The sequence below is a fragment of the Pollicipes pollicipes genome, unplaced genomic scaffold, assembly GCF_011947565.3.
Source record: "Pollicipes pollicipes isolate AB1234 unplaced genomic scaffold, Ppol_2.1 Scaffold_3447;HRSCAF=4054_pilon_pilon_pilon, whole genome shotgun sequence".
NCBI classification, from domain to species: Eukaryota; Metazoa; Arthropoda; class Thecostraca; order Pollicipedomorpha; family Pollicipedidae; genus Pollicipes; species Pollicipes pollicipes.
Genome location: NW_023596297.1, coordinates 10,197,606 through 10,224,486, shown reverse-complemented (window position 1 = coordinate 10,224,486; position 26,881 = coordinate 10,197,606). Strand labels below are relative to the sequence as shown.

The 26,881-nt window shown below is 60.2% G+C and overlaps 1 protein-coding gene across 1 annotated transcript; it reads left to right on the top strand.

Annotated features, from left to right (window-relative positions):
* The first annotated feature begins 2,724 nt into the window (after nt 1-2,724).
* Nucleotides 2,725-25,718, top strand: LOC119091694 (C2 domain-containing protein 5). The gene is made up of 22 exons (XM_037214521.1): nt 2,725-2,921; nt 4,130-4,317; nt 4,841-5,000; nt 5,673-5,819; nt 7,167-7,383; nt 7,835-7,975; nt 11,973-12,103; nt 12,390-12,551; nt 13,301-13,469; nt 14,160-14,307; nt 14,901-15,019; nt 15,555-15,639; nt 16,068-16,217; nt 16,516-16,618; nt 17,041-17,135; nt 17,786-17,884; nt 18,919-19,128; nt 19,301-19,403; nt 21,556-21,695; nt 23,111-23,239; nt 23,432-23,578; nt 24,409-25,718. The coding sequence occupies exons 2-22, from the start codon at nt 4,141-4,143 to the stop codon at nt 24,475-24,477; spliced, it is 2,901 nt and encodes a 966-aa protein (XP_037070416.1). The 5' UTR covers nt 2,725-2,921; nt 4,130-4,140; the 3' UTR covers nt 24,478-25,718.
* Nucleotides 25,719-26,881: the final 1,163 nt, after the last annotated feature.

Genomic DNA, 26,881 nt, shown 5'->3' with positions numbered 1-26,881 from the left:
AGACGTGTCGGAACGCTTTCCGATAAGCTTCTCTGTCCGGGCTGGCACGCAGATCCGTGTCTTCTGTGTCCGACAGCTCCACTGGTCCACGTGGCGTTTTTAGAATTTTGAAATTTATTTCCGCTTCGGATGAAAACCAATGTTCGTGAAGTTAGCGATTTATTCAGCATTTCTTACAGCGACAAGTTCTGATTTCACTGAAAAATGGTTTCAAGGTCAATTATGGCGTGAGAACACCAAAGATGACACTTCTTTTGCAATAGCATGTGACCTTCCAGGTCAAAAGCTAGGTGAAAGGACAGGGAGCCCGATATCACCCAAAAATTACCGGCCGATTTCAACTTGCAAATGCCAGAATATTCAGTACAGAAAGAAGTAGCGTCCGTCCAAAAGTCCTGACCTCTCAAGGTCACCCTTCAAAGTCAAACGTGGGCTCAAAGGACGTGGAACTCCATATCACCCAAAAATTACCGGCTGATTTGTACTTAACAAACATGAGAACATTCAACGCAGAAAGATCTAGCGTCCGCCAAAAAGTCCTGACATATCAAGGTCACCCTTCAAGTTCAAATACGGGCTCAAAGGACGGGAAACTCCATATCACCCAAAAATTACCGGCCGATTTGTGTTTTCTGAAAACCAGAACATTCAACGCAGAAAAAACTAGCGTCCGTTAAAGTCCCGACCTCTCAGAGTCACTCTTCAAAGTTAAACGCGGGCTCAAATGACGGGAACTTCATATCAATCAAAAATTATCGGCCAATTTTTAACTGACAAACCAAAACATTCATCACAGAAAGAGGTAGCGTCCATCAAAAAGTCCTGACCTCTCAAGGTCACCCTTCAAGATCAAACACGCACTAAAAACGAGGAACTCCATATGACCCAAAAAATACCGGCCGATTTTTGTTTAACAAGGATCAGGACATTCACCACAGAAAGAGCTGCCGTCCGTCAAAAAAAGGCCTGACCTTAAGGTTACCCTTCAAGGTCAAATGCGGGCTCAAAGGACGAGAACCTCCATATCACCCAAGAGTTACCGGCCGATTTTAACTAACAAACATCAAAACATTCATCACAGAAAGAGCTAGCGTCCGTCAAAATCGGCCGGCAACTTTTGGGTGATATAGGGTTCCCCGTCCTTTGAACCCGCGTTTGACCTTGAAAGGTGACCTTGAGAGGTCAGGACTTTTTGACGGACGCTAGCTCTTACTGCGGTGAATGTTCTGGCGTTTGTTAGTTAACAATCGGCCGGTCATTTTTGGGTGATATGGAGTTCCCCGTCCTTTAAAGCCGCGTTTGACCTTGAAAGGTGACCTTGAGGGGTCAGGACTTTTTGACGGACAGAAAAGGTTCCAACTCGTAAAGACCTTTTATTTCGCGAATTGTTTCACAATGTCTTATATGCCATTCGTCAGCGACAACAGATAAGCTCTGCAAACATCCACTCCCTCCCTCACGCCGCGACACGCGCACGCGGCGGTCGGGCCGCTCGCTGCTCCAGTGACTGCCGAATAAACCTTGCTGCTAAGATACGCGCTCAAGTGGTAGTGTCCATACGCACAGCAGCATGATGTGCAAAATAAGGATTATTTTTGGTGTTCTCATGCCACAAATGACCTTGAAACCATTTTTCAGTGAAATCGGAACTCGTCTCTGTAAACATCGCTGAATGAATCGATTACTTCACGGACATTAAAAACCGATACGGGAACGAACGTCGGTCGGCGAAATGTGGGCTCGCGCTCTGATGACTGGGTTGGGTGGGTGTGGCAGGCAGCATACCTCCGGCCTCGCCATCCTTCGTTGAATTTGGCCCACTATGCACTGAAAGACCTAACAGTTATTATTTCAACATCAAAACGCTCCGTATGGCGCCATAGCTGCACCAAATTACGATTATTCCCTACCTATGTGTCTGGGAATTAACTATGACGCGCTCAAACGCCGAAACACGTGTTTGTAGTTTGAACCGAACCGCAGTCGTGGGTTGCAGATTCTCGAAATTGTGATGTTTGTATTAGAAAGTCCAGGTTAGCCTTTTTCGCGATCTAGGGCCGCAAGTTTCGCAAAATTAACTGGATGGGGGGGGAGGCTAAGCAATGAGAAATTACGTAACATACCTCCAAGGATGCGTCGGCAAACGGATTTCTCCCCGACTCTGGCCTACTCTTCTCAAAGTTGGGGATGAAGAGGGAGACTGAAGCCCCCTACCCCTAACGGAATATGAGTAGAAGATGAATAACAGAGAAGAAGAATATAGCAGACTACACTATACAGATAACTACACTATAACAGACTACAATAACTACAGCCCTTTCCGTGACCTTAGGGTCATGGGCTCGTTGTTTGTAAACCCCACGGAAACGCAAGACGATCCGCTGCTCCATACTTCCCGCATGGGATATATCCAATGTTACTTAAAAATGGTCTTGATCACTGCATACATCGGCTGAGAAGCACATGGGCAGGTTTGTGAAACGTCATCTTTTTACAATGAAATTGTAGTCATGTTTGTATATTTCTGACTACAGCTATTAACATTTTTATAACACCGGGATGAAATACAGGTTTGGCGCGGATGTTTCATTTCTGTGTTTGCCCTTGGATATTGTTTGGTATCAGTTTTGTGTAAAACAAGGTAGGTCGATAGAGGCGGATAAAGGTAGGGATAAAGCTATGTTCGAGTGTTGTAAATAACTGTGGATTGTATGAAGCCAGTCACACATTTTGGTCATGTTAAAAAGAATAATGAAGTGATGAGTTTTGTCCAATGCCCTCTGCCTGATTTTTCTACAAGCTGTTATTTGTGAACTTAATTGAATATCTTGAGTGTATTATTCTCTATTACATATTTTGTGAGGCCGGAGAAGCAAGGAACATCATACTTTACTACATAGGTAGATGTGGTGTATGCAGAGGTAGGTAGATACAGGAGAGGTATGTGTGGTACCTCAAAGGTGATGCCATACCTTCGTTACGGCACCACCACGTGAAGTCAGGGATGGTTGGGCACCTGCATTGGAACATGACTGCACATGGTGTCTGAGCAGTGTGCAAAATGCTTTTGATGAGGGAACATGGTATAATGTAGGGATATTGTGCACCAGGAATGCAGGCCTGATGCTGGCATGGCAAAGGAGATGCACCATCAGCCCTTTTCCTGTAGAAACCAGGTATCCCATGCTATTTTGTGCCAGGTGAGCTGTGCTGGGAGTCATGTTGGGATTGGCCTATTTATGATAAAGGAATTGTTTGCTTCCATAGAGTAATATGTTTTGCAGCAGAGTTTGGTTCTATGCCAGACTTAATATGGTTGTAGTCCAAAATCAATCAATTCTCACAGCTTTGCTGTTCATGTCACTCCACCACAGTACTGAGGTACCCAATGAATGATCCCAGCTAGAATGCATCTTGCCATAACATGCTTTTTAGTTTGGGCCCCTGATGGTTGGCAAGATGGTTCACAAGACCATGCCCTTTGCTGCAACATGGTTCCTGTTGAGGTGCTCCTTCAGGGCTCATGTACTTACACTGTTCAGATGAGAACAGTGTGATGTAAGACATTATAAAAAGTTGAAAAGCACTGATTCTAGTCTAGAATGTGGGGCTCTCAAGTGCTGCCAAGACACATGTATTGAAAGAGGGCCTCAGTTATGGATTACTTATAATTTTGAAAGAAGTTGCATTCATTTTGAGGCAATGAGCATTGACAGGAAAAATGAAGCATGCAAAATGGGGCACAAGCCTTTCCAGGGATTGCAAATCTTCAGTCAAGGTTTTTCACACTGGTTTAGTTGGGCTTGTGATAGATTAAGATGACTTTGCTGGATAAATTTCAATCTGAGGTCAAAATACATATTTTAGGGATTTATTTATCCTAAGGAAGTGGAAAAATAATATGTGCATGGCTAGCAGGTACTGATTCATCTGTCTTACTGGGCCTACAGCAGTGCATATCATACTAGCTATGCATCTTTGGATCCACTGATGCAAGCTACCAAAAAAATGCAACTAAATGGACTGATATATATTGTTACAACATACTGTAACATACAGACTAGAACCACACAGCACTAGGTGGGCCCAGTCTTCCTCAGCTTGTGTGACAGATGGCTGCTGCCTCCAGAAACATTCACAATGCCAGGCAAGGTGAAGGTGCGCGTGCTGGCCGGCCGCAACCTGCCGGTCATGGACCGCGCCAACGACACCACTGACGCCTTCGTCGAAGTGCGGCTAGGCGCCGTCACGCAGAAGACGGACGTGTGTCGCCGCTCGCTGAACCCGCAGTGGAACTCGGACTGGTTTCGCTTCGAGGTGTGTGCTTGAGCGCGCAGGTGTCACTGCTCGCTTGGGTTGACCTCTGGAGTACCGGTGTCGTTTTGGGGACCTAGTCTTGGAAAGGGAAGTAGGCAAGGGAAATTTTATTTAGGGCGGTGACAAGCTGTGAGAATTGTATTGTTGGGAAACTTCAAATGGTGCTGAAAATGTCGTCATCTTTGATATCCTTGGCGGATGCATTGTTTTCAATGTCAATCAATGCCTCCACACCCTTCCCACCAGTTACTCACCACACATGATATGTCAGCCAGGGGTGTAGATTCCTGTTCAGTAAGGGCCTGGGGGCTCCAGCCCCTCAACAAACCCTCTTCCTCAACTTTGAGAAGAAGTCTCAAATCCTAGGAGAACCCTGTTGTTACTGTATATCTTGATAATAGTTTTTCCATTTCCCAGCTCAGCTGCCCACCGCCCCAAATTACTTTACGAGACTACAGCCCTGCTTTCAATGCAATACTGCAGCAGGCCACCATTCACATGCGCTTGTGTGGCCGTGTCACAGGTGCAGGACGACGCCGAGCTGCAGGACGAGCCGCTGCAGATCCGCGTGATGGACCACGACACGTACTCGGCGCACGACGCCATCGGCAAGGTGTACCTCAGCTTGAGTCCGCTGCTGGCGCCCGAGCTCATCACCCGCACCGAGGCGGCACAGCCGGCCGGTGAGAGGAGGGGAGCCGTCCCGCCGACAGACGGCCGATGAGGGGAGGGGTGATGTCCGGCGGATAGCCCGGGCTGTGTGGGGAGGGGCAACGTTCGGCAGATAGCCCGGGCGGTGAGGGGAGGGGAGCCGTCCCGCGGACAGACGGCCGATGAGAGGAGGGGTGCCGCCCGGCGGATAGCCCGGGCGGTGAGAGAAGGGGCAACGTTTGGCGGATAGCCCGGGCGGTGAGAGAAGGGGCGACGTTCGGCGGATAGCCCGGGCGGTGAGAGAAGGGGCAACGTTCGGCGGATAGCCCGGGAGGTGAGAAAAGGGCCGGCGTCCATCGAAAAGCCGGGGCGGTGAGGGGATGGGCGCCGTCGCGCGGGTAGCCCGGCCGGTGAGGGGAGGGGCGCCGTCGCGCGGACAGACGGCCGGTGAGGGGAGGGGCGCCGTCGCGCGGACAGACGGCCGGTGAGGGGAGGGACGCTGTTGCGCGGGCAGACGGGGTAGACTTAAGCCTCTTGGTGGGAGCTGTAGTGGCCGAAACGGCCGAGTCCAGTTGTGCTTGTCTGATGATCTCTAGTATATTCAGCGTTGCGAGAAACCATGCGTTCTGGTTACCGCTGGTCGGCCGCCACAGTGACTGGGTCGCCGCATCTGGCCCTTCATCACTGTGTGTCCATGGTTACAGTGAGTCCGTCCATCATCTCTGGCTGGATTCCCATATATGACACGCTGCACGGTGTGCGTGGCGAGCTGAACGTGATGGTCAAGGTGGACCTCTTCTCCGACTTCAACAAGTTCCGACACTCTTCCTGCGGTGTCCAGTACTTCTCCAGTAAGGCATGGCTGAGCTTACCACTGGCTTAGTTCTCCAGTCCTCGTCGACGTCTGGGCCTACCTGATGGCCAGATAGGTGCTATAATGGCATGACATGTATGGGGGGGGGGGGGGGGGGGGGGCAACTTGGCAGTTCTTTGGTGACAGCATGCCGTTGTTGGAGTCGAGCAGGCGTTGAAAATATGGCACGCTTCGTGTAGGGCTTCGGTACATGACGTCATCCTAGATGCAGTAGAATACGCGTCTACGTGTATTTGCAGCCGCAGTCACCACAGGATCCTGCATGCTGTTACAGTGACGTACAAAACGTCTCTTCCAGTCATTGCACTACTCGAAGTCTGACCACGGATACGGCACAGTCACACCCAACATGCGACGCTCTGGTCTCGCCCACTGGCCGGCCCCGTGCTGTCCCTGCCCACTGACCGACGCCGTGCTGCCCTTGCCCACTGACCGACGCCGTGCTGTCCTTCCCCACTGAGCGGCCCCGTGCTATCCTTGCCCACTGACCGACGCCGTGCTGTCCTGGTCCACTGACCGACGCCGTGCTGTCTTTGCCCACTGACCGGTCCTGTGCTGTACTTGCCCACTGACCGGCCCCGTGCTGTCCTTGCCCACTGACTGACGCCGTGCTGTCCTTGCCCACTGACCGGCCCCGTGCTGTTCATGCCCACTGACTGACGCCGTGCTGTCCTTACCTACTGGCCTACTGACCGGCCCCGTGCTGTCCTAGCCCACTGACCGGCCCCGTGCTGTCCATGCCCACTGACCGGCGCCGTGCTGTCCTTGCCCACTGACTGACGCCGTGCTATCCTAGACCACTGACCGGCCCCGTGCTGTCCCTGCCCAATGACCGGCCCCGTGCTGTCCCTGCCCACTGACCGGCCCCGTGCTGTCCTAGCCCACTGACCGGCCCCGTGCTGTCCATGCCCACTGACCGGCCCCGTGCTGTCCTTGCCCACTGACTGACGCCGTGCTGTCCTGGTCCACTGACCGACGCCGTGCTGTCTTTGCCCACTGACCGGCCCCGTGCTGTCCTAGCCCACTGACCGGCCCCGTGCTGTCCTTGCCCACTGACCGGCGCCGTGCTGCCCTTGCCCACTGACTGACGCCGTGCTATCCTAGACCACTGACCGGCCCCGTGCTGTCCCTGCCCAATGACCGGCCCCGTGCTGTCCCTGCCCACTGACCGGCCCCGTGCTGTCCTTGCCCACTGACCGGCCCCGTGCTGTACTTGCCCACTGACCGGCGCCTTGCTGTCCTTGCCCACTGACTGACGCCGTGCTATCCTTGCCCACTGACCGCCCCGTGCCGTCCCTGCGCACTGACCGGCCCGGTGCGGCAGGCGCGTGTGTGCCGGCCGGCCACTGCGTGCAGAGCCTGCTGGGCTTCGTGCACGAGCTGGTGGTGAACGACGACCCGGAGTACCAGTGGATCGACAAGATCCGCACGCCGCGGGCCTCCAACGAGGCGCGCCAGACGCTCTTCTCCAAGCTGTCGGGCGAGGTGCAGCGGCGCATCGGCGTCACCGTCATCGAGGCCGGCGGCAACGCTGTTATTGGGTACGTGAAGGTGGCAGGGTGGGCGTCACGTCCATGTGGGTGAGGGGAAGGGTTAGGTGTGCAGCAAATGTCCTGACGTCAATAAGGATGAGCTTCCGTTGTGGGTATACCGGCAATGTTAGTAACTATTGTCTTGCAGTCCAATCTCTTGTCTCGAGTTTTTTTAAATGATGTTGCAAGCAAGTGTGAAACGAGCGCTCTTCTCCCAGCGGCCGTCAGATTGTCTGGACCGTATCGGGGAGAGGGCCGATGAGTCTTTTCCGTCTCCGTGCCCAACTGGCTCACGCGTTATGAACGACCACCTTGTGCGTCTTGAAGTCACGCTCAGTGTGATGCCGTCGCTGCCCCGACCGGGCCCCAGCCGCCGTCCTCGCCGCGACACCGGCTCTTCGTCCCGCTCCGCCGGCGGCCGCGACGGCAGCAGCGGGCTGACCGCGCGCTGCGTGCCCAGCTACCGGCAGTGCTTCGACCTGGAGGGCGAGACCGGTATCGTGGTGCGCGGCATCGGCACGGCGGTCAGCATGGTGCGGTCGGAGGCGCGGGAGCCCAGTCCCAGCCCGCTGAGCCGGCTGCCGGGTAGCGGACGCGACCGGTGAGCGCGCGCCGCCGCCGCCGCCGCCGCCGGAAAGTGACCTGTCAGGCACGGTCACTGGTGCAGGGGTGGCGGCTGCGGTGGGATGGTCGTCACACGACGCGTCCCCGTGTGCCCCGACCGCCCAGTACGTCGCACTGGGCGGTGTGCGCGTTGGTTCCCTGTCGTTGGCAGGCAAGCTGGTTCGGTAATGCGCGTCATGTATGTGAGGAAGTCTGCTGGGATGTGGAGCATTGTTGCCACATCGGAGCTAGGATTTTACCAGTGTTTTGTCTCATTCTTATGAATTTGTTGGTTGATGCCGGCTGGGGATACTGTGCCATCGGTGACACCGGCAATGTTTTGCTGCTAACAGCTGACGCCGGCTACATAACACTGTGTCATTGGCTGATGCGATGCCAGCGAGGCTGGGCAATGACATCAGTTGACACCGGTCAGGCCAGAGGATCGGGGCCCGACAGCCCCGCAGCGCACACGGGCTGAGCGTTAGTATCGCCGGCCAGGCCAGAGGATCGGGTCCCGACAGACCCGCAGTGCACACGGGCTGAGCGTTAGTATCGCCGGCCAGGCCAGAGGATCGGGGCCCGACAGACCCGCAGTGCACACGGGCTGAGCGTTAGTATCGCTGGCCAGGCCAGAGGATCGGGGCCCGACAGTCCCGCAGTGCACACGCGCTGAGCGTTAGCATCGCTGGGCAGGCCAGAGGATCGGGTCCCGACAGACCCGCAGTGCCCACCGACTGAGCGTTACCACCGTTGAGCGCGCCACCGGAGGCGGCTGGTGCGGCGGCCTTCAACTTGTGACAAACGCCGCTGCTCACCAGGGTTCCTTTCGCCGCAAAGTTAGGATGGTTTTTCAGACAAAACATAAAGGGCAGCCTTTTAACCATGTGAGAGACCGATGGCAAGACAGCACTTCAGTTTGGGTGGATCTGGGCCTAAGCTGCGCTGGAGTATGGTCTGATATTTACAAGGTTATGCGTCATTGGCTGCACGTCTGCTGCCATGCTCTGTGCCCTCCCCCCCCCCCCCCCCCCCCCTCCTACTCAGCGTCTGAGCGGCTGGTGTTATGCCTGGAAGACACTCTGTGGGGAGGTAGGCAAGGGCTTGCAATCTGTCAAATATGAGTATGCCCTCATTATTTATAGACCGTCCTCGTCGCTACTGGCTGATAAGAGCAAAGAAGCATTTATATTACAGCCATGAGGACCGAAATCGGGCAAAACGAGGTCATCTGTGCAATCACGCGGTAGGATGGTTGTATAAAAACATAGCCGCGGAAAACCGAATATGCGCGTTTCTTGGTCCCTTTGGTTTCGCGTGATGGTTGCGAGCAAACAGGCCAATCCGTTTAATGACGCAGCTGTTCAGGCTCGCTTTAGCTTTCTTCTGGACGGTGGGATTGCATTAAGGCTTAAGCCTGGTACAGGTAAATATGCAGCGATGCACAGGTAGACTAGGCACCATGTGTACGCAACAGTCAGACGTGAACTTAAAGGGTAAAGTTAAGTATTTCATGTTGTATCGGACACAATTTGTTGTGGGCCAATATGAGGTCCACTCAAGCGTAACTAAGTCAGCTGAGAGGTGCATAATGCGTTCCAGGTCATCAAAGTTTGTTAACCTGTACACAGGTGGCCCTAAATATTTGCAAGACAAATAACGTCTGGACTGCAAATGAATGATGAATTCGTTCTTCCGGGCGATAGTCTGGTCATCCCGTGTTAAACATCGCAACGGTTGTGCATCGGGTAAATAAATACATTATCCGTGCAGCAGAAACCTTGGTCCGCAATCCGCCTGCTGCGGCGTTCGCTTCTGGATCTGGCTGGTATGCGCCTTTGCGGCACTTAGATGTTGCATGTTTTCATCGGCGGCCGGCTTTACACATCGACTTTCCGTCTGGGATCTCGCGGTGCGTGGAAGGTGGAGGCTTTCGCACGCTTGGCTGTGGCTGGCAGACTTAAAGAGGCGTTGGCTCTGTCTAGTAGCTTTGCCGCTCGCAATGCACTCCGCTATGCTTGTCACGATTACTGCCTGCGGGCGTCAGGCGGGTGCCTGGAGATGCGGGGCTGGACCGTTGGCTGTGTCTGTGCTTTGCCTGTCTCTGGGTGCTTCTCGGTGGTTGTCTTAGCGCCAAGCGGCGGACAGCGTGGCTCCCTCCCCCCCCCCCCCTCAGCTCTAGCACCGCACGCCCTTGACTGGCATCGCCATGATCGTGCCCCATACATGGGTACGTCATAGATAAGCCAGCGGAGGCATTCTGCGCCGTCCCACGTAAATGCCGGGCGTGTGATGCGGGCCGGAGGGGGCGCTGGCTGGGTGCCGCTGTCCGCCGCCGGCTGCCAGGCCGCGCCGGCACCGGCGCCCGCCGGTGAGCCTGTGCCGTCTGTGCCGGCAGCGCGCCGCCGGAGGGGGGCAGCGCCGGCCGTGCAGCTGGTGCCGCCCTCGCCGCAGGAGGCGCCGCCGCCGCTGCCGCCGCCACCTCCGCCGCCGCCGCCCGCCACGCCGCCGTCGCCCTGTCCGTTCAGCGTGCCGCCGCCGCCGGCGCCGCGCGGCATCCTGGCCGCCGCGCAGCAGTTTGTGCGCGAGAGGCTGAGCTTCCGGCGGCGCGCGGCGCGACCCGGCGCCGAACGCGGCGAGCGCACGCTCGGCCGCGACGCGTTCAGTACGCCCGACTTCCAGCGCTCGCCGGCGGCGGGGGCGGCGGCCGGTGCGCACCGCCGCCTCGGTCGGCGGCGCGCCTCCTCCTGCGAGCCGGCGCCACGCAACGAGGACTCGCTCACCACCGTCACGTCGGCCGGGACCGGCGCCGCCGACGGCGACGGCGACGGCGACGGCGACGATGATGGAGACGTCGACGGCGATGATGACGGAGACGGTGATGATGAGGGGGAGGCTGTTGGAGGGGAGGACGGTGACGAGGAGGGCGCGGGTGCAGTCGACAAGCCCATCATGGTGATCAGCTCGTCGGAGGATTCGTGCAGCGAGGAGGACCGCGACGGCGCGGCCGGCGCGCCCGGCCCGGCCCACCTGCCCGACTCCACCCTCCACCTGGCGCTCAACAGCCTGGACGTGCATGACGTGGTGTACATATCCAGCATGAACGTGTTAGTAGAGGTGGCTTCGCTCTACCCCAGCCTGAGTACGGACAACGCATGTGATGACGATGCGCCCGTGCTCGACCTGGAGAGTGTCTCGCAGGAGTGCCTAGATGCCATGGATAGCGCTAGCGCACCGCGGCCGGTCACCTTCTCGCTGTTCCCGGATAGTGCAGATAGCTTGACTAACCCGGAGGACGTTTCGTTGGGCGAGCGCCGACCATTCCCGCGTCCCGCCTGTCCTGCCGCGCAGGCCGCTGCGCCCATCCGATGCCTGGACAGCGTTAGCGAACTGTCGGCGCAGTCCGGCAGTGAGGACGATTTGGCGTCGCTGGCGGAGAGCGCGCCAAAGCCAGGTAGCGACGGCGACGTGGCAGCGCTGGTTGATCACGAGGGCGCGGTTGGCCCGCGCTGGCGGCCGGCCTCCCCCGGCGTCCCCGCGCCGGCGCCGCGCCAACTTCGCTGTGTGGCGTCCGCGCCGGACCACTACACAGCGGCGCCAGAGAGCTCGCCTGACCCCCGCGCCGCCCCGACCGCCGGTCCGCCGAGTCCGAGCGGCGCCTCCGCCTCCTCCATCCCTTCCGATCTGGCTTCCCTCAACAGCGCCTCGGACCCGGCGCTCGACCTCGACCCGAGTGACCCGGCCTGCCTGCCGGGCGTGCCGCGGCTGGCCTCACTCCACAGCGTGTCCTCAGAGCAGCTGCTGGCCGGCGCGGCGCTGCCGCAGAGCGCCCCGCGTCGGGCCGGCGCCCCTGACGACGCGCCCTCCTGCTCCGGTGCTGTGTCCGTGTGTGAGTGTGCCGCCGGCGCGCGGGGACAGCGCCTGGCGGCAGCCGCCGCCGCGCCCGCCGCCGCCGCCGCCGGACGCCGCCGTGACAGCGTGCCCGCGCGTTGCAGTGAGCCGTCCTGTAGTCCTCACCCTCCGCAGGCGCCGGCCGTCGCCGCCGCGCCGCCGGTGCCCGCCGACGCCCCCGACGCCGCCGAAAGGCAGCTCAGCCGCTCGCTGGAGAACGACAGCACCTTCAAAGGTCAGCGAACGCGCCGGAGAAGCCGGTCACTGGGCCGGCCCGGGGGACCCGGAGCTCGGGGGCGGCTGTTCCACATTGAGCCTCGAGTGGTTGCCCAGAAAAGTGAGCCGTTATTTTCCTTAAGGCCAGGTCGCTGACCCTGTGCCGTGGGTGAAGTCTGGGTGCATAAGCCGGCCGGTGTCTACCCCCACCCTCCGACCGGAGACGGGTGTTGTGAGGATGCGTGCCGCCGCCGGTCTGAAGCGGCCGCCACTCTCGCGCTCTCACCTGCCGTCCGCCGCGCCAGCGCCCAGCAGCAGCTCGTCCAGCTGCGCCGACACCAAACTGCTGGCGCAACTGGTGGCCGCCTCGGCCCAGCAGCGCAGCCAGCAGCAGGACAACTACGAGTCGGCCGAGTTTCCGTTCGTCACGCTGCGCACCTTCGCCCCGGGCTTCATCACGCACATCGGTACGGCAGGCGCCGACGGCCCGTCGGCCATGCGCGGTGTGTGGGCTCGGTGCGTGGCCGAGGCGTGAGCGCTCCGATTGTAACTGAGACGAGCGAGTTGTTGCCGCGTTTTGTGGTATGCGTGTGCTGCGTTACACCGGGCAGATGCAATGAACCAACAGCTGGTGGCTGCGCGAGAAGCCTCCGGCCGGCCGGCTGACGGCGGTACGGCCTCGGCCGCTGACGGCTGTCCCCGCCGGCCCGGCACGCCCCCGGCCACTGACGGCTGTCCCCGCCGGCCCGGCACGCCCCTCGGTCGCTGACGGCTGTCCCCGCCGGCCCGGCACGCCCTCGGCCGCTGACGGCTGTCCTGCCGCCCGGCACGCCCCCGGCCGCTGACGGCTGTCCCCGCCGGCCCGGCACGCCCTCGGCCGCTGACGGCTGTCCTGCCGCCCGGCACGCCCCCGGCCGCTGACGGCTGTCCCCGCCGGCCCGGCACGCCCTCGGCCGCTGACGGCTGTCCTGCCGCCCGGCACGCCCCCGGCCGCTGACGGCTGTCCCCGCCGGCCTGGCACGCCCTCGGCCGCTGACGGCTGTCCCCGCCGTCCCGGCACGCCCTCGGCCGCTGACGGCTGTCCTGCCGCCCGGCACGGCCCTCGGCCGCTGACGGCTGTCCCCGCCGGCCCGGCACGCCCCCCGGCCGCTGACGGCTGTCCCCGCCGGCCCGGCACGCCCTCGGTCGCTGACGGCTGCCCCGGCCGGCCCGGCAGGCGGTACGGTGAGCGCCCGCTCGGTGAAGCTGCTGGACCGCATCACCCAGCCGGAGGAGAGCGAAAGTCGCGACGCCTGGTGGGCGGAGCTGCGCACCGAGGTACGCTCCCACTGCAAGGCGCTCGCCTGCCAGGTGGTGCTCGGCTACGAGGAGACCACCACCATCTGGTGAGCCCGCCGGCGGCGCTCGAGGTCGGCGTGCCCTCGGGCCGAGCACGCGGGCTCGTCACCGTCAGTGTTCTCGTGGATTCGGTGTCACTACCCCGGGAAGACTCCTGTGCGACGTGAGCCGCTACGGAACGGTAGCTCTGTTTGGCAGTGTAGCGTCCTTTTGTCAGCCCTCCTGCCTCTGCGGCTGTGACGTGTTTAGGCTTGTGTTCGTGCGTTTGACCCTCCTATCGGCGTCGTTTGTTTCCCCGGTCCCGACGCGGCTGGAGTGTAACTCACGGGTGTATCAGCCGCCTCGTAGACGGCAGTTGGTGTGCGGGGCTCAGGCGCTGACGACCCAAACCAGTGGTAGTTTAAATGCGCGCTGACGTCCCGCCGCCACTTAATCTCTTGCATAAAATGAAACGGAATGACCAAACGTTTTTACGACAATTGTGTGCCCGAACTTACGCAACTGTCGGACTTTCGATGATATTCTTGGAGCAGTGAGCGTTGACGGGCCCTTTTTCATCCCTCTGTCCGTTTATAGCTGTTCTCTGGCAGCTGGCAGCTTATCGCCGCCCTCTGGCAGCTGTTTCTATATTCGCGCATGTCACTGCTGTCGCTGCCGTCTCTGCGCGTGATCCCTGCTCCCGACGCTTGCCCCTCCCCCTTCCCCGGCTGTGCTGACCGGGTGCGTTGCCGCCCCAGGGACGACGTGTGTGTGCTGAGCGCATACGGCACGGCAGCCACCGTCAACTTCGCGGCGCTGGGGCTGGCGGAGCCGGCGGCGGCGGCGCGCTGCGACTCGCGCGAGGTCCGCACCGCCCTCCGACTCGAGGCCAGCCTCACCAGCCAGGTGGGGCCCTGCCGCCGCCGCCGCCGCCGCGGAGCGCGCTCCGCTGGGACGGCGCGGTGCTGCTGGTCCGGCCGTCTGGTCTGGTCCGGCCGTCTGGTCTGGTCCGGCCGTCTGGTCTGGTTCAGTCCGGTCCGGTCCGGTCCGGTCCGGTCCGGTCCGGTCCGGTCCGGTCCGGTCCGAGTGCTGGTCCGGCCCCGCCGGTCCGACTGTCAGAGGCGGCTTTCAGCGTCGCGGTCAACCTGGCCGCCGTGTGGGCTACTGCGGTGTGCCCCTCTTCACCCGAGTTTGACAGTCGTTTGGCTCGCGTGGCGAGGTAACTGTGTGTGAGTTGTTTGATGTAGTGCGTCATCATAACATCACTTGACTCAGAAATATAGACCTCCCTGGAGCAGTAATCTCGGCCACAGTCCTACGATCGTAACAGGTTAAGGACGGACGGGCCCAGCGCTCCGGCCGTTTTGAGCCTCTGCGCCGGTGGCTAGCCGCGCCAGACTGCAGGCCGCCATGTTGAGCCGTGGCGTGGGGCCGCCGCGGCGGGACCGCGGGCACTGCTGGGCCGCGTGTCTACCCGACTGACGCCGCCCGCCCGCCAGGCGCTGACCATCCTGGAGGAGCCGGACGTGGCGGCGGCCAGCTGCGCGCCCTGCCACCTGCCCTACAGCCAGGGCAGCATACCGGTGTCGGCGCTGCAGGTGCGCTGCGCCCTCTGCCGGTGCGTACCTGCGGCTGGCGTGGCAGCAGGCCGCGCCGCTCGCCGGCCTCGGGCCGCTGCGCCGCCGGCGGCACGACGGCCGGCCCGCTGATCGCCGGCCGCTATTCGGGGTCATTGTTGGCTCGCATTCGTTACGTGGCCATTTGACAGCTCTGTGGGATGTTCGGAGACACGTTCGGTATTTTTATTGCTCCGTCGATCGCCTCGACCTGATCGTGATCACTGTGACATCGGGCGCGATGCGCCGCCGCAAGGCGATACGCAGTTGTCAGTGTTTGCGTTACGCCGCCGTCTGTGCTCGTGTGGCGCCGGTGTCTGTGCTCGCATTACGTCGGTGGCTGTGCTCGCTTTGCGTCGCTGTCTGTGCTCGCATTACGCCGGTGCCTGTGCTCGCGTTACGCCGGTGTTTGTGCTCGCGTTGTGTCGCCGTCTGTGCTCGCGTTACGCCGCTGTCTGTGCTCGCGTTACGCCGCTGTCTGTGTTCGCGTTACGCCGCTGTCTGTGCGGCTGACGGGTCCTCGTATTCGTGTTCTAGGAAAAGCACGGTGCCCGACGTCATCTTCAGCACGATCGAACCGCCAACGAACGTGGCCATCACGGGCCGTGGCTGTCTGGTGCAGGTCAGAGCCGCGCCCGTCCGCCGCTGTGCACCAGGGACTATCGTTCCTGTCTCGGATGCGCCGGCGGAGTCGTATTCCAGCTGGCGCCAGGAGTGCGGAGCCCTGGTGAACGGCCAGCACGGGTTAATTTTCATCTGAAGCGCCACCCGAACGTATTGGAAGCGGCATTCAAGAACCGAACACGAAGATCATGAGATCATGGGTTGTAGAGAGAGCATGAGATCACGGGTTACGGCATTCTTGCCTGGCCACCGATAATGGGACTCAACTGTCATGACTATGTTTAGCCTGAAATCCTACGCCTTCCCGACTTGCCCTTTGACGGCGTGTCCCGGCCGCTGGTCTGTGCTCACGCGCGAGCGTTCTGCTCAGCCGTGACTGGCCGACGGCAGCCTCGTGTCCGACTCGGACGTGCCGCCGTCCGGCAGGCGCGCGTCTGCCGCGAGAAGGCTGACGTTAAGTCCGAGCAGCTCGCCAAGGAGGTGTCGGACCGGCTGCCGTTCCTCGAGTACGAGCTGCACCGCCAGCTGCTCAACAAGCTGCGCATCCTCGGCATGAACGCGCTCTTCAGTCTGACGGTACCGCTGGCCACCGCGGCGCAGACTCCAGGCCTCCCCACGGCGTGGCCAGCCGCCCTGTCCGCGTACGGAGCTCGACCTGTGTCGGCTGTCTCTGCCTTTGTCTGCGCCGTGTGACCAGCTCGCCCCTGACGTGCGTGCGGCGCCGTTTGTGAGCGTCGAGACGCTGAATCTCGTGCGGGCGGTGGTGCGCCTCTCTGCGCGCTGTGCCAAATGGATGGGGCGCGTGGTGAGAGTTGCCGCGTCTGCTCGGGGCGCGGCGCGGCGCCGGCGCTGACCCGGCGCCGTCCGCCGGCAGATTCAGCTGTCGATCGGCGAGCAGATCATGGTGGCGGTGGCCACGGCCACGGCTGTGTACCTGACGGCCCTGCCGCCGCCCGTGGTGCCCCGCGTGACCTCAGGTCAGCCGCCCGGCGCGGGCCTGGGGCGAGCACGGGACCGAGGCAGCCGTGGTTTAGCATTGGTGACGCTGGTGTTCCGGCGGTGGGACCTTACCCGGGATCAGGCGGGAGGTCGCGCCGTGTGCGTAGTGGCAAGCGTCCCCGACACCGTGTTTGAAGCCTAGCTCATTATCGACAACGCACTGACAAGCAAAACCTCAGTGGCAGCATGCTATACAGCTCTTCTGGCACCTTCGATCTAATTGCCACAACGCTGCATTCATTGATGAACCGGTCAAATCGGATTGTATGATCAGGCTGTGAGAGCTGGCCCCGCCACACCGCTTGCGTGTACGCCTGCCGAGTGGAGTCGTCTGTCGGCCACGCGCCGCGCGCCGCTCGTGAGCGGCCGGCCGTATAACGAGCGGCCGCCGCGTCCACAGCCGTGCAGGAGGGCGCTGACCGGCTGGAGCAGACGCAGCGGCGCATCGCCGACACGGTGGCCAGCAACCGGGAGGCGTTCCAGCTGACGGGACAGGTCAGGGCACGCCGTCGGCAGGTACTCGCGACTCGGGAGTCGTGGTGGCTGGCCCGGCCCCGGCTCTAGGCTGTTGAGTCCTGAGACGGCCTGGAGCTCCGGCTACATCTCCAGGCTGCTGAGTTATGAGATGGCCTGGAGCCCCGGCCGTGGCTCCAGGCAGCTGAGTCCTGAGACGGGCTGGAGCTCCGGTGTCAGCTCCAGGCCGCTGAGTTCTGAGACGGCTCGGGGCCCCGGCTACGTCTCCAGGCTGCCGTATTATGAGATGCCCTGGTGCCCCGGCCGTGGCTCCAGGCTGCTGAGTCTTGAGACGGCCTGGAGCCCCGGCCGTGACTCCAGGCTGCTGATTCCTGAGATGGCCTGGAGCGCCGGCCGCTGGATCCTTCCCACTGGCTCCCGCATCAGCCCACAGCGGTGTGGCGCCGCCTGGACTGTGTGCTGGCTACGCGCACTGGTTACCACCCGCTCGCTGCCCAACGCGCCGTGGACGATGATACTCACGTAACGTGACCCCTTTGTGTTCTGTGAGGGGCGGGCCTTTGCGCTGCTGGCTGCGTCTCGCTCTCGTCGTGGCACCAGCGGCGTTGTCTGTGGACGGAGCTCGTCCACCGGCGAGTCTGCCTGCTGACGCCGCCTGACCCGTGCGGCAGGACGTCTCCGAGCGCACCTCCGACGACGAGTCCGACGAAGAGGAGGACAAACCCGACCTGGACCTGGCCGCCGGCAACAAGGACGCCTGCATACTGGAGGTGCGCCGCTGCGGTCCGGGCGCGGGCGGCGGCGGCGCCACTCCCGCCGCTTTGGACGCCGTGGCGTCGTGTCGCAGTCGAACCTGCAATGGGAACCGCTCGGGACGTGTCAGAAGTGATGGCGGGGGTCCCCGCCAGCCGTGTCATGTCCGCCGGTCGGTCTGTGTCGGCCCGGTCGGCCGAGACTCCAGACCGAGCTATGCTCGTGTGGGGGCAGACCTACTGTGTAGGTCACACACGCCCGTATGGTGGCGTCAGCCTGGGCTTTAACCGGCGCGGCTGGAGCTGGCGATAACAGCTTGATTTTCGCCGCGACCCAAGCTGAATTAGAACCAAGCGGTCTGTTGAGGCCGCCAAGAGAAGAAGGTGTGTGTTTACGCCCCCATTTACAAGCCTATTTCCACACTCAACCCCCTGACTTGAGAAGAAACGTCAATTATGCCGTGCTAGCATGCACCGTTAAGACGTGACGGCCATAGATTAACTTGACGCCGCGGACATCCATCCACTTCCAGCTTTTCCCCCACGTGTACAGCCCATTCGTGAACCAAGATTCATTCTATGTACAGCTTGATAAAGAAAGGCATAATCTCAATCGACATTGAGCGAAAGCTTTGGGATCAGCATCCGGATATGGGGAACAAGGTGTGTATGTATTTCATTGTCGGCTGCTCGTTGGCCTGAAACAAATAGAAAAATGTGGCTTAGAATGAATTTGGGATGTGCATACCGTAGACCGACCGTTTCTTTGGGTTTAAGAAAACAAAAAGTTGTTTATTCTGACTCTTTAATAACAGACTCCCACGAATTTAAAGGGATGACAACGTATTTTTTCGCTACCTTGCCTGGTGCCACCACCGCCGCCGTGACTCGCCTCCTCCCGTCAGTGACTCGCCTTGGCCCGTTCCGTAACTCGCCTTCGTCCGTGCTGTAACTCGCCTCCGCCCGCCCCGTAACTCACCTCCGCCCTTCCCGTAACGCACGTCCGCCCTTCCCGTAACTCATCTCCGCCCGGTACGCCTCGGCCGCCACAGATGGACGACGCCGAGGACGCCGACATGCTGTTCATGCTGATGAGCCCGAGGCCGCCGGAGCTGTTCGAGCTGGTGTCGACGGCCGGCGTGCCAGGTGTGCCCGACCGGCTGCTGATGGACGATCGCCAGCTGTTCACGCGCATCGTGCGCACCAAGCTGGTCAGCGTCACCAACCGTCACCTGGCACAGCTGGTGGAGAAGATCATCCAGGTGGGGCGCGCGGCGCGCGGCGGCGCTCTCCGCCGCTCCGTCGCGCCATCGGTCGTCCGTGGCGCGTGCGGTGTCCGTGACGCGGTCCCCCGCGGTGATTTGTGCGGCTGGACTGACCTCTGACCGGCTGGCGCTGGCGGCGGGCTGACCCGTCGCTGACGCCGTCCCCCAGGGTCTGTACTTCAAGCTGCGTAAGCTGGCGCCGTGTGCACTGTGCGGTCTCCGGTTCAGCATAGACATGCCCGAGGACGACGAGATCCAGATCTCCGTGTACGGTACGTGTGCGGACGAGATCCAGATCTCCGTGTACGGTACGTGCGGAAGAGTGAAGGTGCGGTTGCAGCGGGCGGCCATCTCATTTGGAGAGGGTCGGCCCCTCACACAGTATCTGATCTGGAGTGGAGTAGGTGCGAAATTGTGCCGATAGAAGACGGGAATCATTGTCCCTGTGGGAAAAACTGGAAACCGACGAAAAATCCGCATTTACCTGAAATAACAGCGTCAGCCTACTTCTGTTTTCAAGAATAATAACAACAAAAATAACCAAAAATAAACAAAAATAGTACAAATATGATACGAATAAATAATGATAAAAACAACGAAAATAAAAAACAACAAAGACTTGCCTCCAATGTTACCTCTGGCTTACCACACCGTTCAGAACAATCGCGAGGACACACTGGAAGCAGTGAAAGCTATGTGGAAAATAAACAAGGGTTGTATTGTCCACCAGCTGTGCCTACTTCTCAGAAACATTCAAAAGATACGGAAGGGGCTGTATTGTCCATCTGCTGTACCTACTTCTCAGAAACATTCAAAAGATATGGAAGGGGCTGTATTGTTCACCTGCTGTGCCTGTACTACTCAGAAACATTCAAAAGATATGGAAGGTGTCTATCATCTATGTCGAAGAGAAACGCAGAAATGACTATAGGAAACTTGCAGGAATGATGATAGCAAAGATTTAGACCTTTTCCAATATGTAACGTAATGAATTAAACAAATAACGGCAGCCAATAAACGGAGCTCATCGCATTAGATCACCAGGTCCAGTGTCTGTGGGAACATAAGATTATATGTCATACGTACCCGAACCAAATGATTCGATTGTTCAAATTTCACACCCGTAATCGGTGTGCTCACCCAGCGCCATCTGGCGGGCTCCAGGTTCCGGCGGTTTCCGAGCGTTATCTGAGCGTGTCAGCACAATCTGCGGTCCGCTCTGGATTTGCCTCCGTGCAAACGGCGACCCTGCAGCTTGAAATCCATTGTGGGGAAAGAAGGAGAGGTCGACGTTTAGCTTAATGCGACGTACGTGTAACCTAAGGCGGTGGGGAAGTGGCAATGGCGCTGGCGCGGCCTAGAACCTCGTGCATTCATAGCGCACTGTAAGCAGGCACGTTGTCATGTTAGAACACCTGGCACACAACGTTCTCCATGAAGCAGGCAGGCTAGGTGCGAGACAATGGTACGCTTGTTTTTGTTACATGTGCGGCGTTGTGCACTGCTAAATCATCCCCGCGGGGTGGGCCGTCAGTGCCAGGCTCTACTGTACCAATCCGAGGCGTCTGAGGGAGAACATCCGGTGTGAACGGCCTGAAGTGGGGCGCGGTGGCAGTGGAACGCTCCGACATGACAACTTCCGCTGCGGGAGAGGCGAGCCGGGTAGCGGGGTATCGGCGGCGGACCGGGCCACCGGGCGCCGGCGCCGGTCGGCGACCTCTGCCCGCGGCATTGTTTGTTGTTTTTGCGCTCGTAAGGAAGATGTGTAAAAGTGAAGAATAACAACATTTCGGGGTGCTGAAAAATTCATTTTCCTCACCAGCTCCGTCGCCTTTTCGCGCCTGCTTTACTCGCTGGCTTCGCCTATCTGGGACTTGCGCGCCTTCCTCAAGATAAAGAGCAATGAACGGGTCTGCCGTTTTAACATCGTTGAGGAGATCCAACGTGAATCGCAGATGGCGCATGGCACGCTCAAAGTCAGAGATTTCCCGGGAGCGTTCCCAGCGTGACAGAAGCGCTGGGAGCGGCATAGCACTGCACAAAGTGACTGCCTATCAAGAGATGGTGGTCAAATTCGAATCAAACACGTCTTCTGCTGTTTATATGTGTGGTTTCCCACCTGTTTGAGGGCAGTCTGTATGCGTGTGCGGTGTGTGCTGGCTGTCCTTGGTGCGGCCGGCCCTGACCTCGTCCTCGGCTGACCGGTGACGCCGCGGGCGGCAGGCATGTTTGGTGTGTGTGTGTGTGTGTGTGTGTGTGTGTGTGTGTGGTGTGTGTGTGTGTGTGTGTGGTGTGTGTGTGTGTGCGTGCGTGTGCGTGTGCGTGTGCGTGTGCGTGTGCTTGTGCGTGCGCGTGTGTGTGGCGCGTGAGTGTGTGCTGGCCCTGACCTCTCTCTCGGCTGACCGGTGACGTCGCCTGCGGCAGGCGCCGCGCTCAGCGTCAGCGAGCCACTCAGCAAGCAGACGTCGGTGCGCTCGGCGGCGACGGAGGACGGGGAGGGCGCGCCGGAGCGGCCGCCGCCGCCGCTGCGTTCCGACAATGCCAGCGGTAGCCTGCGCGCCCAGGTACGGACCGGCCGTGGCGCCGCCTCCATGCAGAGTGAAGCCGACGGGCGGGCGGGCGGGTCACCCGCCCTCCACAGGTGACGGTCGGTCGGCAGCATGGTCCTGGTACCCCCGGGATCGCAGCTTCGCTCTCGCCCTCGTAAGACGTTGCTCGAATGGACCGTGCGGTGATCTTGCCGCTGCTGAATACCCGTGAGCTAGTGCGGGGCGGCTTTTGAGATGCGCCGACATCACGTCTCCAGATCGTGTTCCATGGTTTGTAAATGATGCGAGGTGTCTGGCATCAGGGAGGTACACTGCATCGGCGTTGTGTTGGGTGGGCGGCCACGGCAGCGGCTCGCTCAGGCTGTGGGATCGCGAGCTGGAACCGTGGCCGGAGCGGAGTAGCAGTCTCCCTTCTGGCCCCCTCGCAAACAACTGAAGATGGTGCGCTCTGTCCCCGTATGTGCTCGCTTACGTCCGTCGGTGACGGCAAAACCAGAGAGTGTAGGAGTTAGACGTAAGGCCATATAAGGGTAGGTTTCGTCCTTGCCAGTGGTGATTGGTCGGTGGTGGAGCTAGAAGCTATTCGTAAGGCCATATAAGGGTAGTTTCGTCGTCGTCAGTGGTGATTGGCCGGCGGTAGAGCAAGGAGTTAGGCGCACGACCATACAAGGGAAGGTTCCGTCGTCGCCAGTGGTGATTGGTCGGTGGTCCGGACACACTGTACCGCGCACAACCGCGCTGTACTGCGCTGTGCCCGGAACTTTGACCTCGCGCCTGACGCCCGCTCCGTGCACGTGGCTATCAGCTGCCCTTTGCACCCGTGATATACGGTGGCCTCTTGCACAGCCGGCGCACGCGTCCGCCACGTGATAGGGGACTGGCCGGTGACTCACGCAGCACGGGATGAGGCGTGGCGCCTTGGGGCCCGGGGTTCGTAACGGCGGCTGATCCCGCAGGCGTGATCAGCAGCATGGCGGGAGTCCACAGGCGCGACCGCACACTGCATGACCGGGTAACGAACCAATGTGAATAAGACGGCACAGAGCCCACTGTCGGATGTGGACTTGGGGGCCCGTCGCTACCCCGGGGAGCTGGACGGGTGTGAGGTGGTTTTGGACACACCCACCACACCTGCACCGCAGAGCGGGGCGCCTTCCCGGGAGCGTGGCGTCGACCGTGTTGTCCAGTTGTGCTCTCACGTTCTCCGGCGGCCGCTGCCGCGCCCGCGCCGGACGCCGTGTGTGGTAGAAGGCTGGTGGCTCCTCCACGTGTTGGGTGGGGTTCCCCGCTGTCCGCTGGGGTCCGCGGAGCCCGCCGCATGGTGTGCGTCCGAACACGCGTCGATTCCGTCCTCTCGAGACCGTACGTCTGACAGCCTGCCTCCTGGCCACGGCTGTGACGGTGACCTGGAGTCGCGCCCCGCCCCGCAGAACTCGCTGTGGCGCGGCGACTATGACGTCATCATCACCCCGCTGCCACATGTGACGGGTGGCCGGGTGGAGCGCTGGCTGGGCAACCTCAACTTCTTCTTCATCAGGGAGTGCACCAGCCTGCGCGAGGTGAGAGGGAGGCACCGCGGCCGTGCCGCCGCGCGCCGACAACCAGCTGGCGTGCTGCAGTGTGGGCCGGACAGATGTGGTGGCACGCCCCTGGGGATCGCGCTGGGCTCGGTCGATTGGTGGTGCAGCCACCTCGTCACGTGGTCTCACGCCACGTTGTGTGGAGCCGGCCGTGACACGCGTGTTCGGCAGGTGGGCGGTCTGAATGGCTTCATGCAAGACCTGGTGACCGAGGTGCTGGCTGTGGTGCGCGCCCACGTCACCTCGCTCGGCGGCAACGCGCTCGTCTCCTACTTCATGTCGCAGTGCGTGCTGCTGCCCAACCCGCATAAGAACCAGGTGAGTGGCCGGTCCCCGCTCCGGCGGCTCCGATGGTCCCGATGGCCCCGGTTCCAGTGGTCCTGGCTCGGCTGTCCCGGGCTCCGGCGGCTCTGTCTCTGGCGGCTAGAGTTCCGCCGTGTGATCAGCCGCGGTCTCAGTGTCCGACTGTGTCGCGCGTGTCCTAAACTGGTGGCTTCTCGACGGCGTCCGGTCCTAGAGGGTAGAAGCAACTCACCAGCGGGGCGAGAAGGAGGGTATAATGACTTAGTCTATCGTTCCCGCCTGGTGCGGTAGTGTGTCGAGAACGGCCCGGTCAGCTAATTCTGCTGTCGTCAAGTATTGTTGAGTCCTGGGAAGAAATGGGTAGTGTTTTGCTTCAGCCATGTGCCTTTTATAACCTGTTATGTTTGGAACTGCTTGGATTCGAACCTGTGTTTTGTTATCGCAAGTTCAGCGTTCTACCACTGGGGTAAAAGAGCAACGGAAGGGCAACGTTGGTTACATATTACTACCAACGGGGGCGGTGGTGTGAGTAATTAACCCGCCAGTAAGACTAGTTCAGTGGTCAAAGGTTCAAAAAGTTGAAAAGTCCTTGTGTTGACCGTCCCGTAAAATTGCATTCGATCCTTTTTTCTGTTTGGTCCCTTTTCCTTGCTTAAGCTGGTTTCAATCACTTTTCTCTCAACTCACTGTTGAAATCCGGCTCCATCACCATCACCACGCAAACGCCTGACGCCTGCGCAGGGCGTGGCATCAGACGTGTGCTGGGCGCCCCACTCGCGTAGGCGGACCGCCTCGGGCCCGTCCGGCGCACGCCTGAGGCTGCCACGCTGTCCGCCGCTCCTCAGGCGCAGTGTCTGGTCAACGTCGGCGGCGACGCCGTGCAGGTGGGCCACCAGCCACGAGCTGAGGAGTGACCGGGCGCCGCAGCGACGCCACGCTCGCCGCCCTCCCAGCGACGCGGCGCGCGCCGCTCCGGAGCCGGACCGGACGGCCAGAGCGCGGTCGCCACGCACGGTCAGGCGCGGCACTGGAGGCGACCGCGAAGTTGGCCCCGGCTCGCTGCGAACGACGGGAGGAAGATATACGGCGGTACAGCGCTGGCGGTCGAGCTCGGCTCGGTCGGCGCTCGTAGTGCAATGCCAAACGCGTTGAACACGGTAGTCGTTAGAGGCGTTTGTAGCCTGTGGGGATTGTTAAGTGGGACTGTGACCGATTCGGGAGCATGCTCGTAGCCACCAGCCGGCTCGTAGCGTGGCGTTCGCTCCACGATCCAGAAAGCGCCGTTTGCGTCGCAGGAAGCTGGGCAAGCTGGCGGGGCATTTTGATGACGATGCACGAGTTCGCCGGACGCTTTTGAACGGCTCTCTACCGCTGTACTATGTGCCTGCGCGTATAAGACAGTTTCGTGCGGCCTGTGCGACGTCGTTTCCAGTTCATTTGCAACGATGCTCAACATTTCGTTTGCCAGTACGGCCAAAGGAATGAGTGGAATCTGATTTTATACCATGTATGCTTGGTAAACGCGCCCACTGCAAAGCGCACTCCGTGTGGGGAGAATGCTGATCTGTTGTGTCTGGGTTCGGGACACAAACTCCTGTGCAACTGTCGCAACGATTTGTTAGTAGCGTCATTGATAGAGTTCGCGTATGCTTTGCGGAGTAGTATTTTCACGACGGTCTGTTTTGAAACTGGTCGTGTATAGAGGCGTCCAAAGGGTGCCCTGCTCGTAGGCTTTGTGACCTTTATGAACTACCGGTTGTTTCAGGGGATATTATTGTAGTTCGGTTTGGATGCCGGAATCTTGTGCCGTGGCGCGCCTTCGCCTGCGGTCTCATTCGCCTTAGTCGCTGTGTTCACCAACTACAGGAACATGTGGGTAGTCGTTAGCGAGCGCGTGTGCCGCAGAAGCGTCGTCGTCTGTACAGTGCACGACTGAACACTGTCGGACGGCTGGCTGTGTGGATGTACCATGTGCAATATCAGGGATGTGCCATGCTCTCGTCCAGGGACATCGAGTCGTGACCCGACGGCCAGTGCGCACGCGCGGTGACCGTGCTTCCCCGCCCGGCCGCTGATTGGTGTGGGCGCCGGCCGGCGGCGGTTTCGGACCGCGGGGGTCACTGGCGGTGTGGTGTCCTCGCCGTGCAGAGGGCACACTCGTCGGTCGCCGCCCGCGGCGTGCGCTCCAGCTGACGCAGCACAGTGGCCCGGTCTGTGGCGGAGGGACGCTGGAATACACCTAGTGGCGCGGACGCTGACTGTTGCAGAAGATTTCGGGGGAACACGGGGCGAGGGCTGCGTGTGGGGTGTCGTCTTCTCCCCGCGTCCGCTGCAGATGATGAACTCCGCGGTCCGAGAGGCGCCCGAGTGGCCTGATCAGCTTTAAAGCACGGAGCAGGGCGGGTTGCCCGCGAGCATGACGTACGGAAGGATTCGCGTTCGGTTATTTGGCGTCCATCGGCGCGAGCACAGTTCTTGACATCACATTACCTCATTCCGAATCACTGCGAAAAACAGCGAAAACGTATGCGGCAATTACGACTCGCGTGGATCGCTGGTAGATTCGCATTCAGACAGTAAACGGAGGACACACAATATACAGCAATATAGCGTAGTGGCTTCTCTGTCCTATGCTGAGGAACCACACCTTTAAACACGTGAATGGTGAGAGCGACCTGTACCTTACTGGGTGACCTGCGCCTGGGTTAATCAGGGTAGCGAGGTTGCTGGATAGCCCAGTGCCTCACCAGGTTGTAAGTACTTGCCAAAGGAGCGCGTTCGGCGCACGTGCGTGGTTTATATTAGAGCTGGAGCGGACCGTTGCACCGGGACGCCGACATACCAAACGCCGGCTCACGAGGGTGGTTATAAATATCTAACGCCGGCAGCGTGGAGTTACACGCGACATAGCCTTCCATCGTACCCTAGTCAGGACGAAAGATACCGCGGTCCCCTAACGAGGTGGAGCGCTGTTGAGCTGCGACGAGACGAGCATGGCGGAGTACGCAGCGGTGAATGCCTTTATCGCCTCTGAGAGAGAGAGAGGGTTGTTTACTCCATCCAAAGTCCCTGACCTGGTTTGAACCGGAGGCGTCGCGCCTCTCGCGTGGAGGTGGCGCCGGCCACAGGCGGCGGGGACCGTCGGACGCGGCGCCTGGGCTGCGCGGCGCAGACCAGCCCACCTCCGGACGAATGACCGTCACGGTCAGTTCAGGCGGTGTTGGTTCGGGTCAGATCAGGTGGTGTTGATTTAGGTCAAGTCATGCGGTGTTTATTCGGGTCATGTCAGGTGGTGTTCACTTGGGTCAGGTCAGGAAT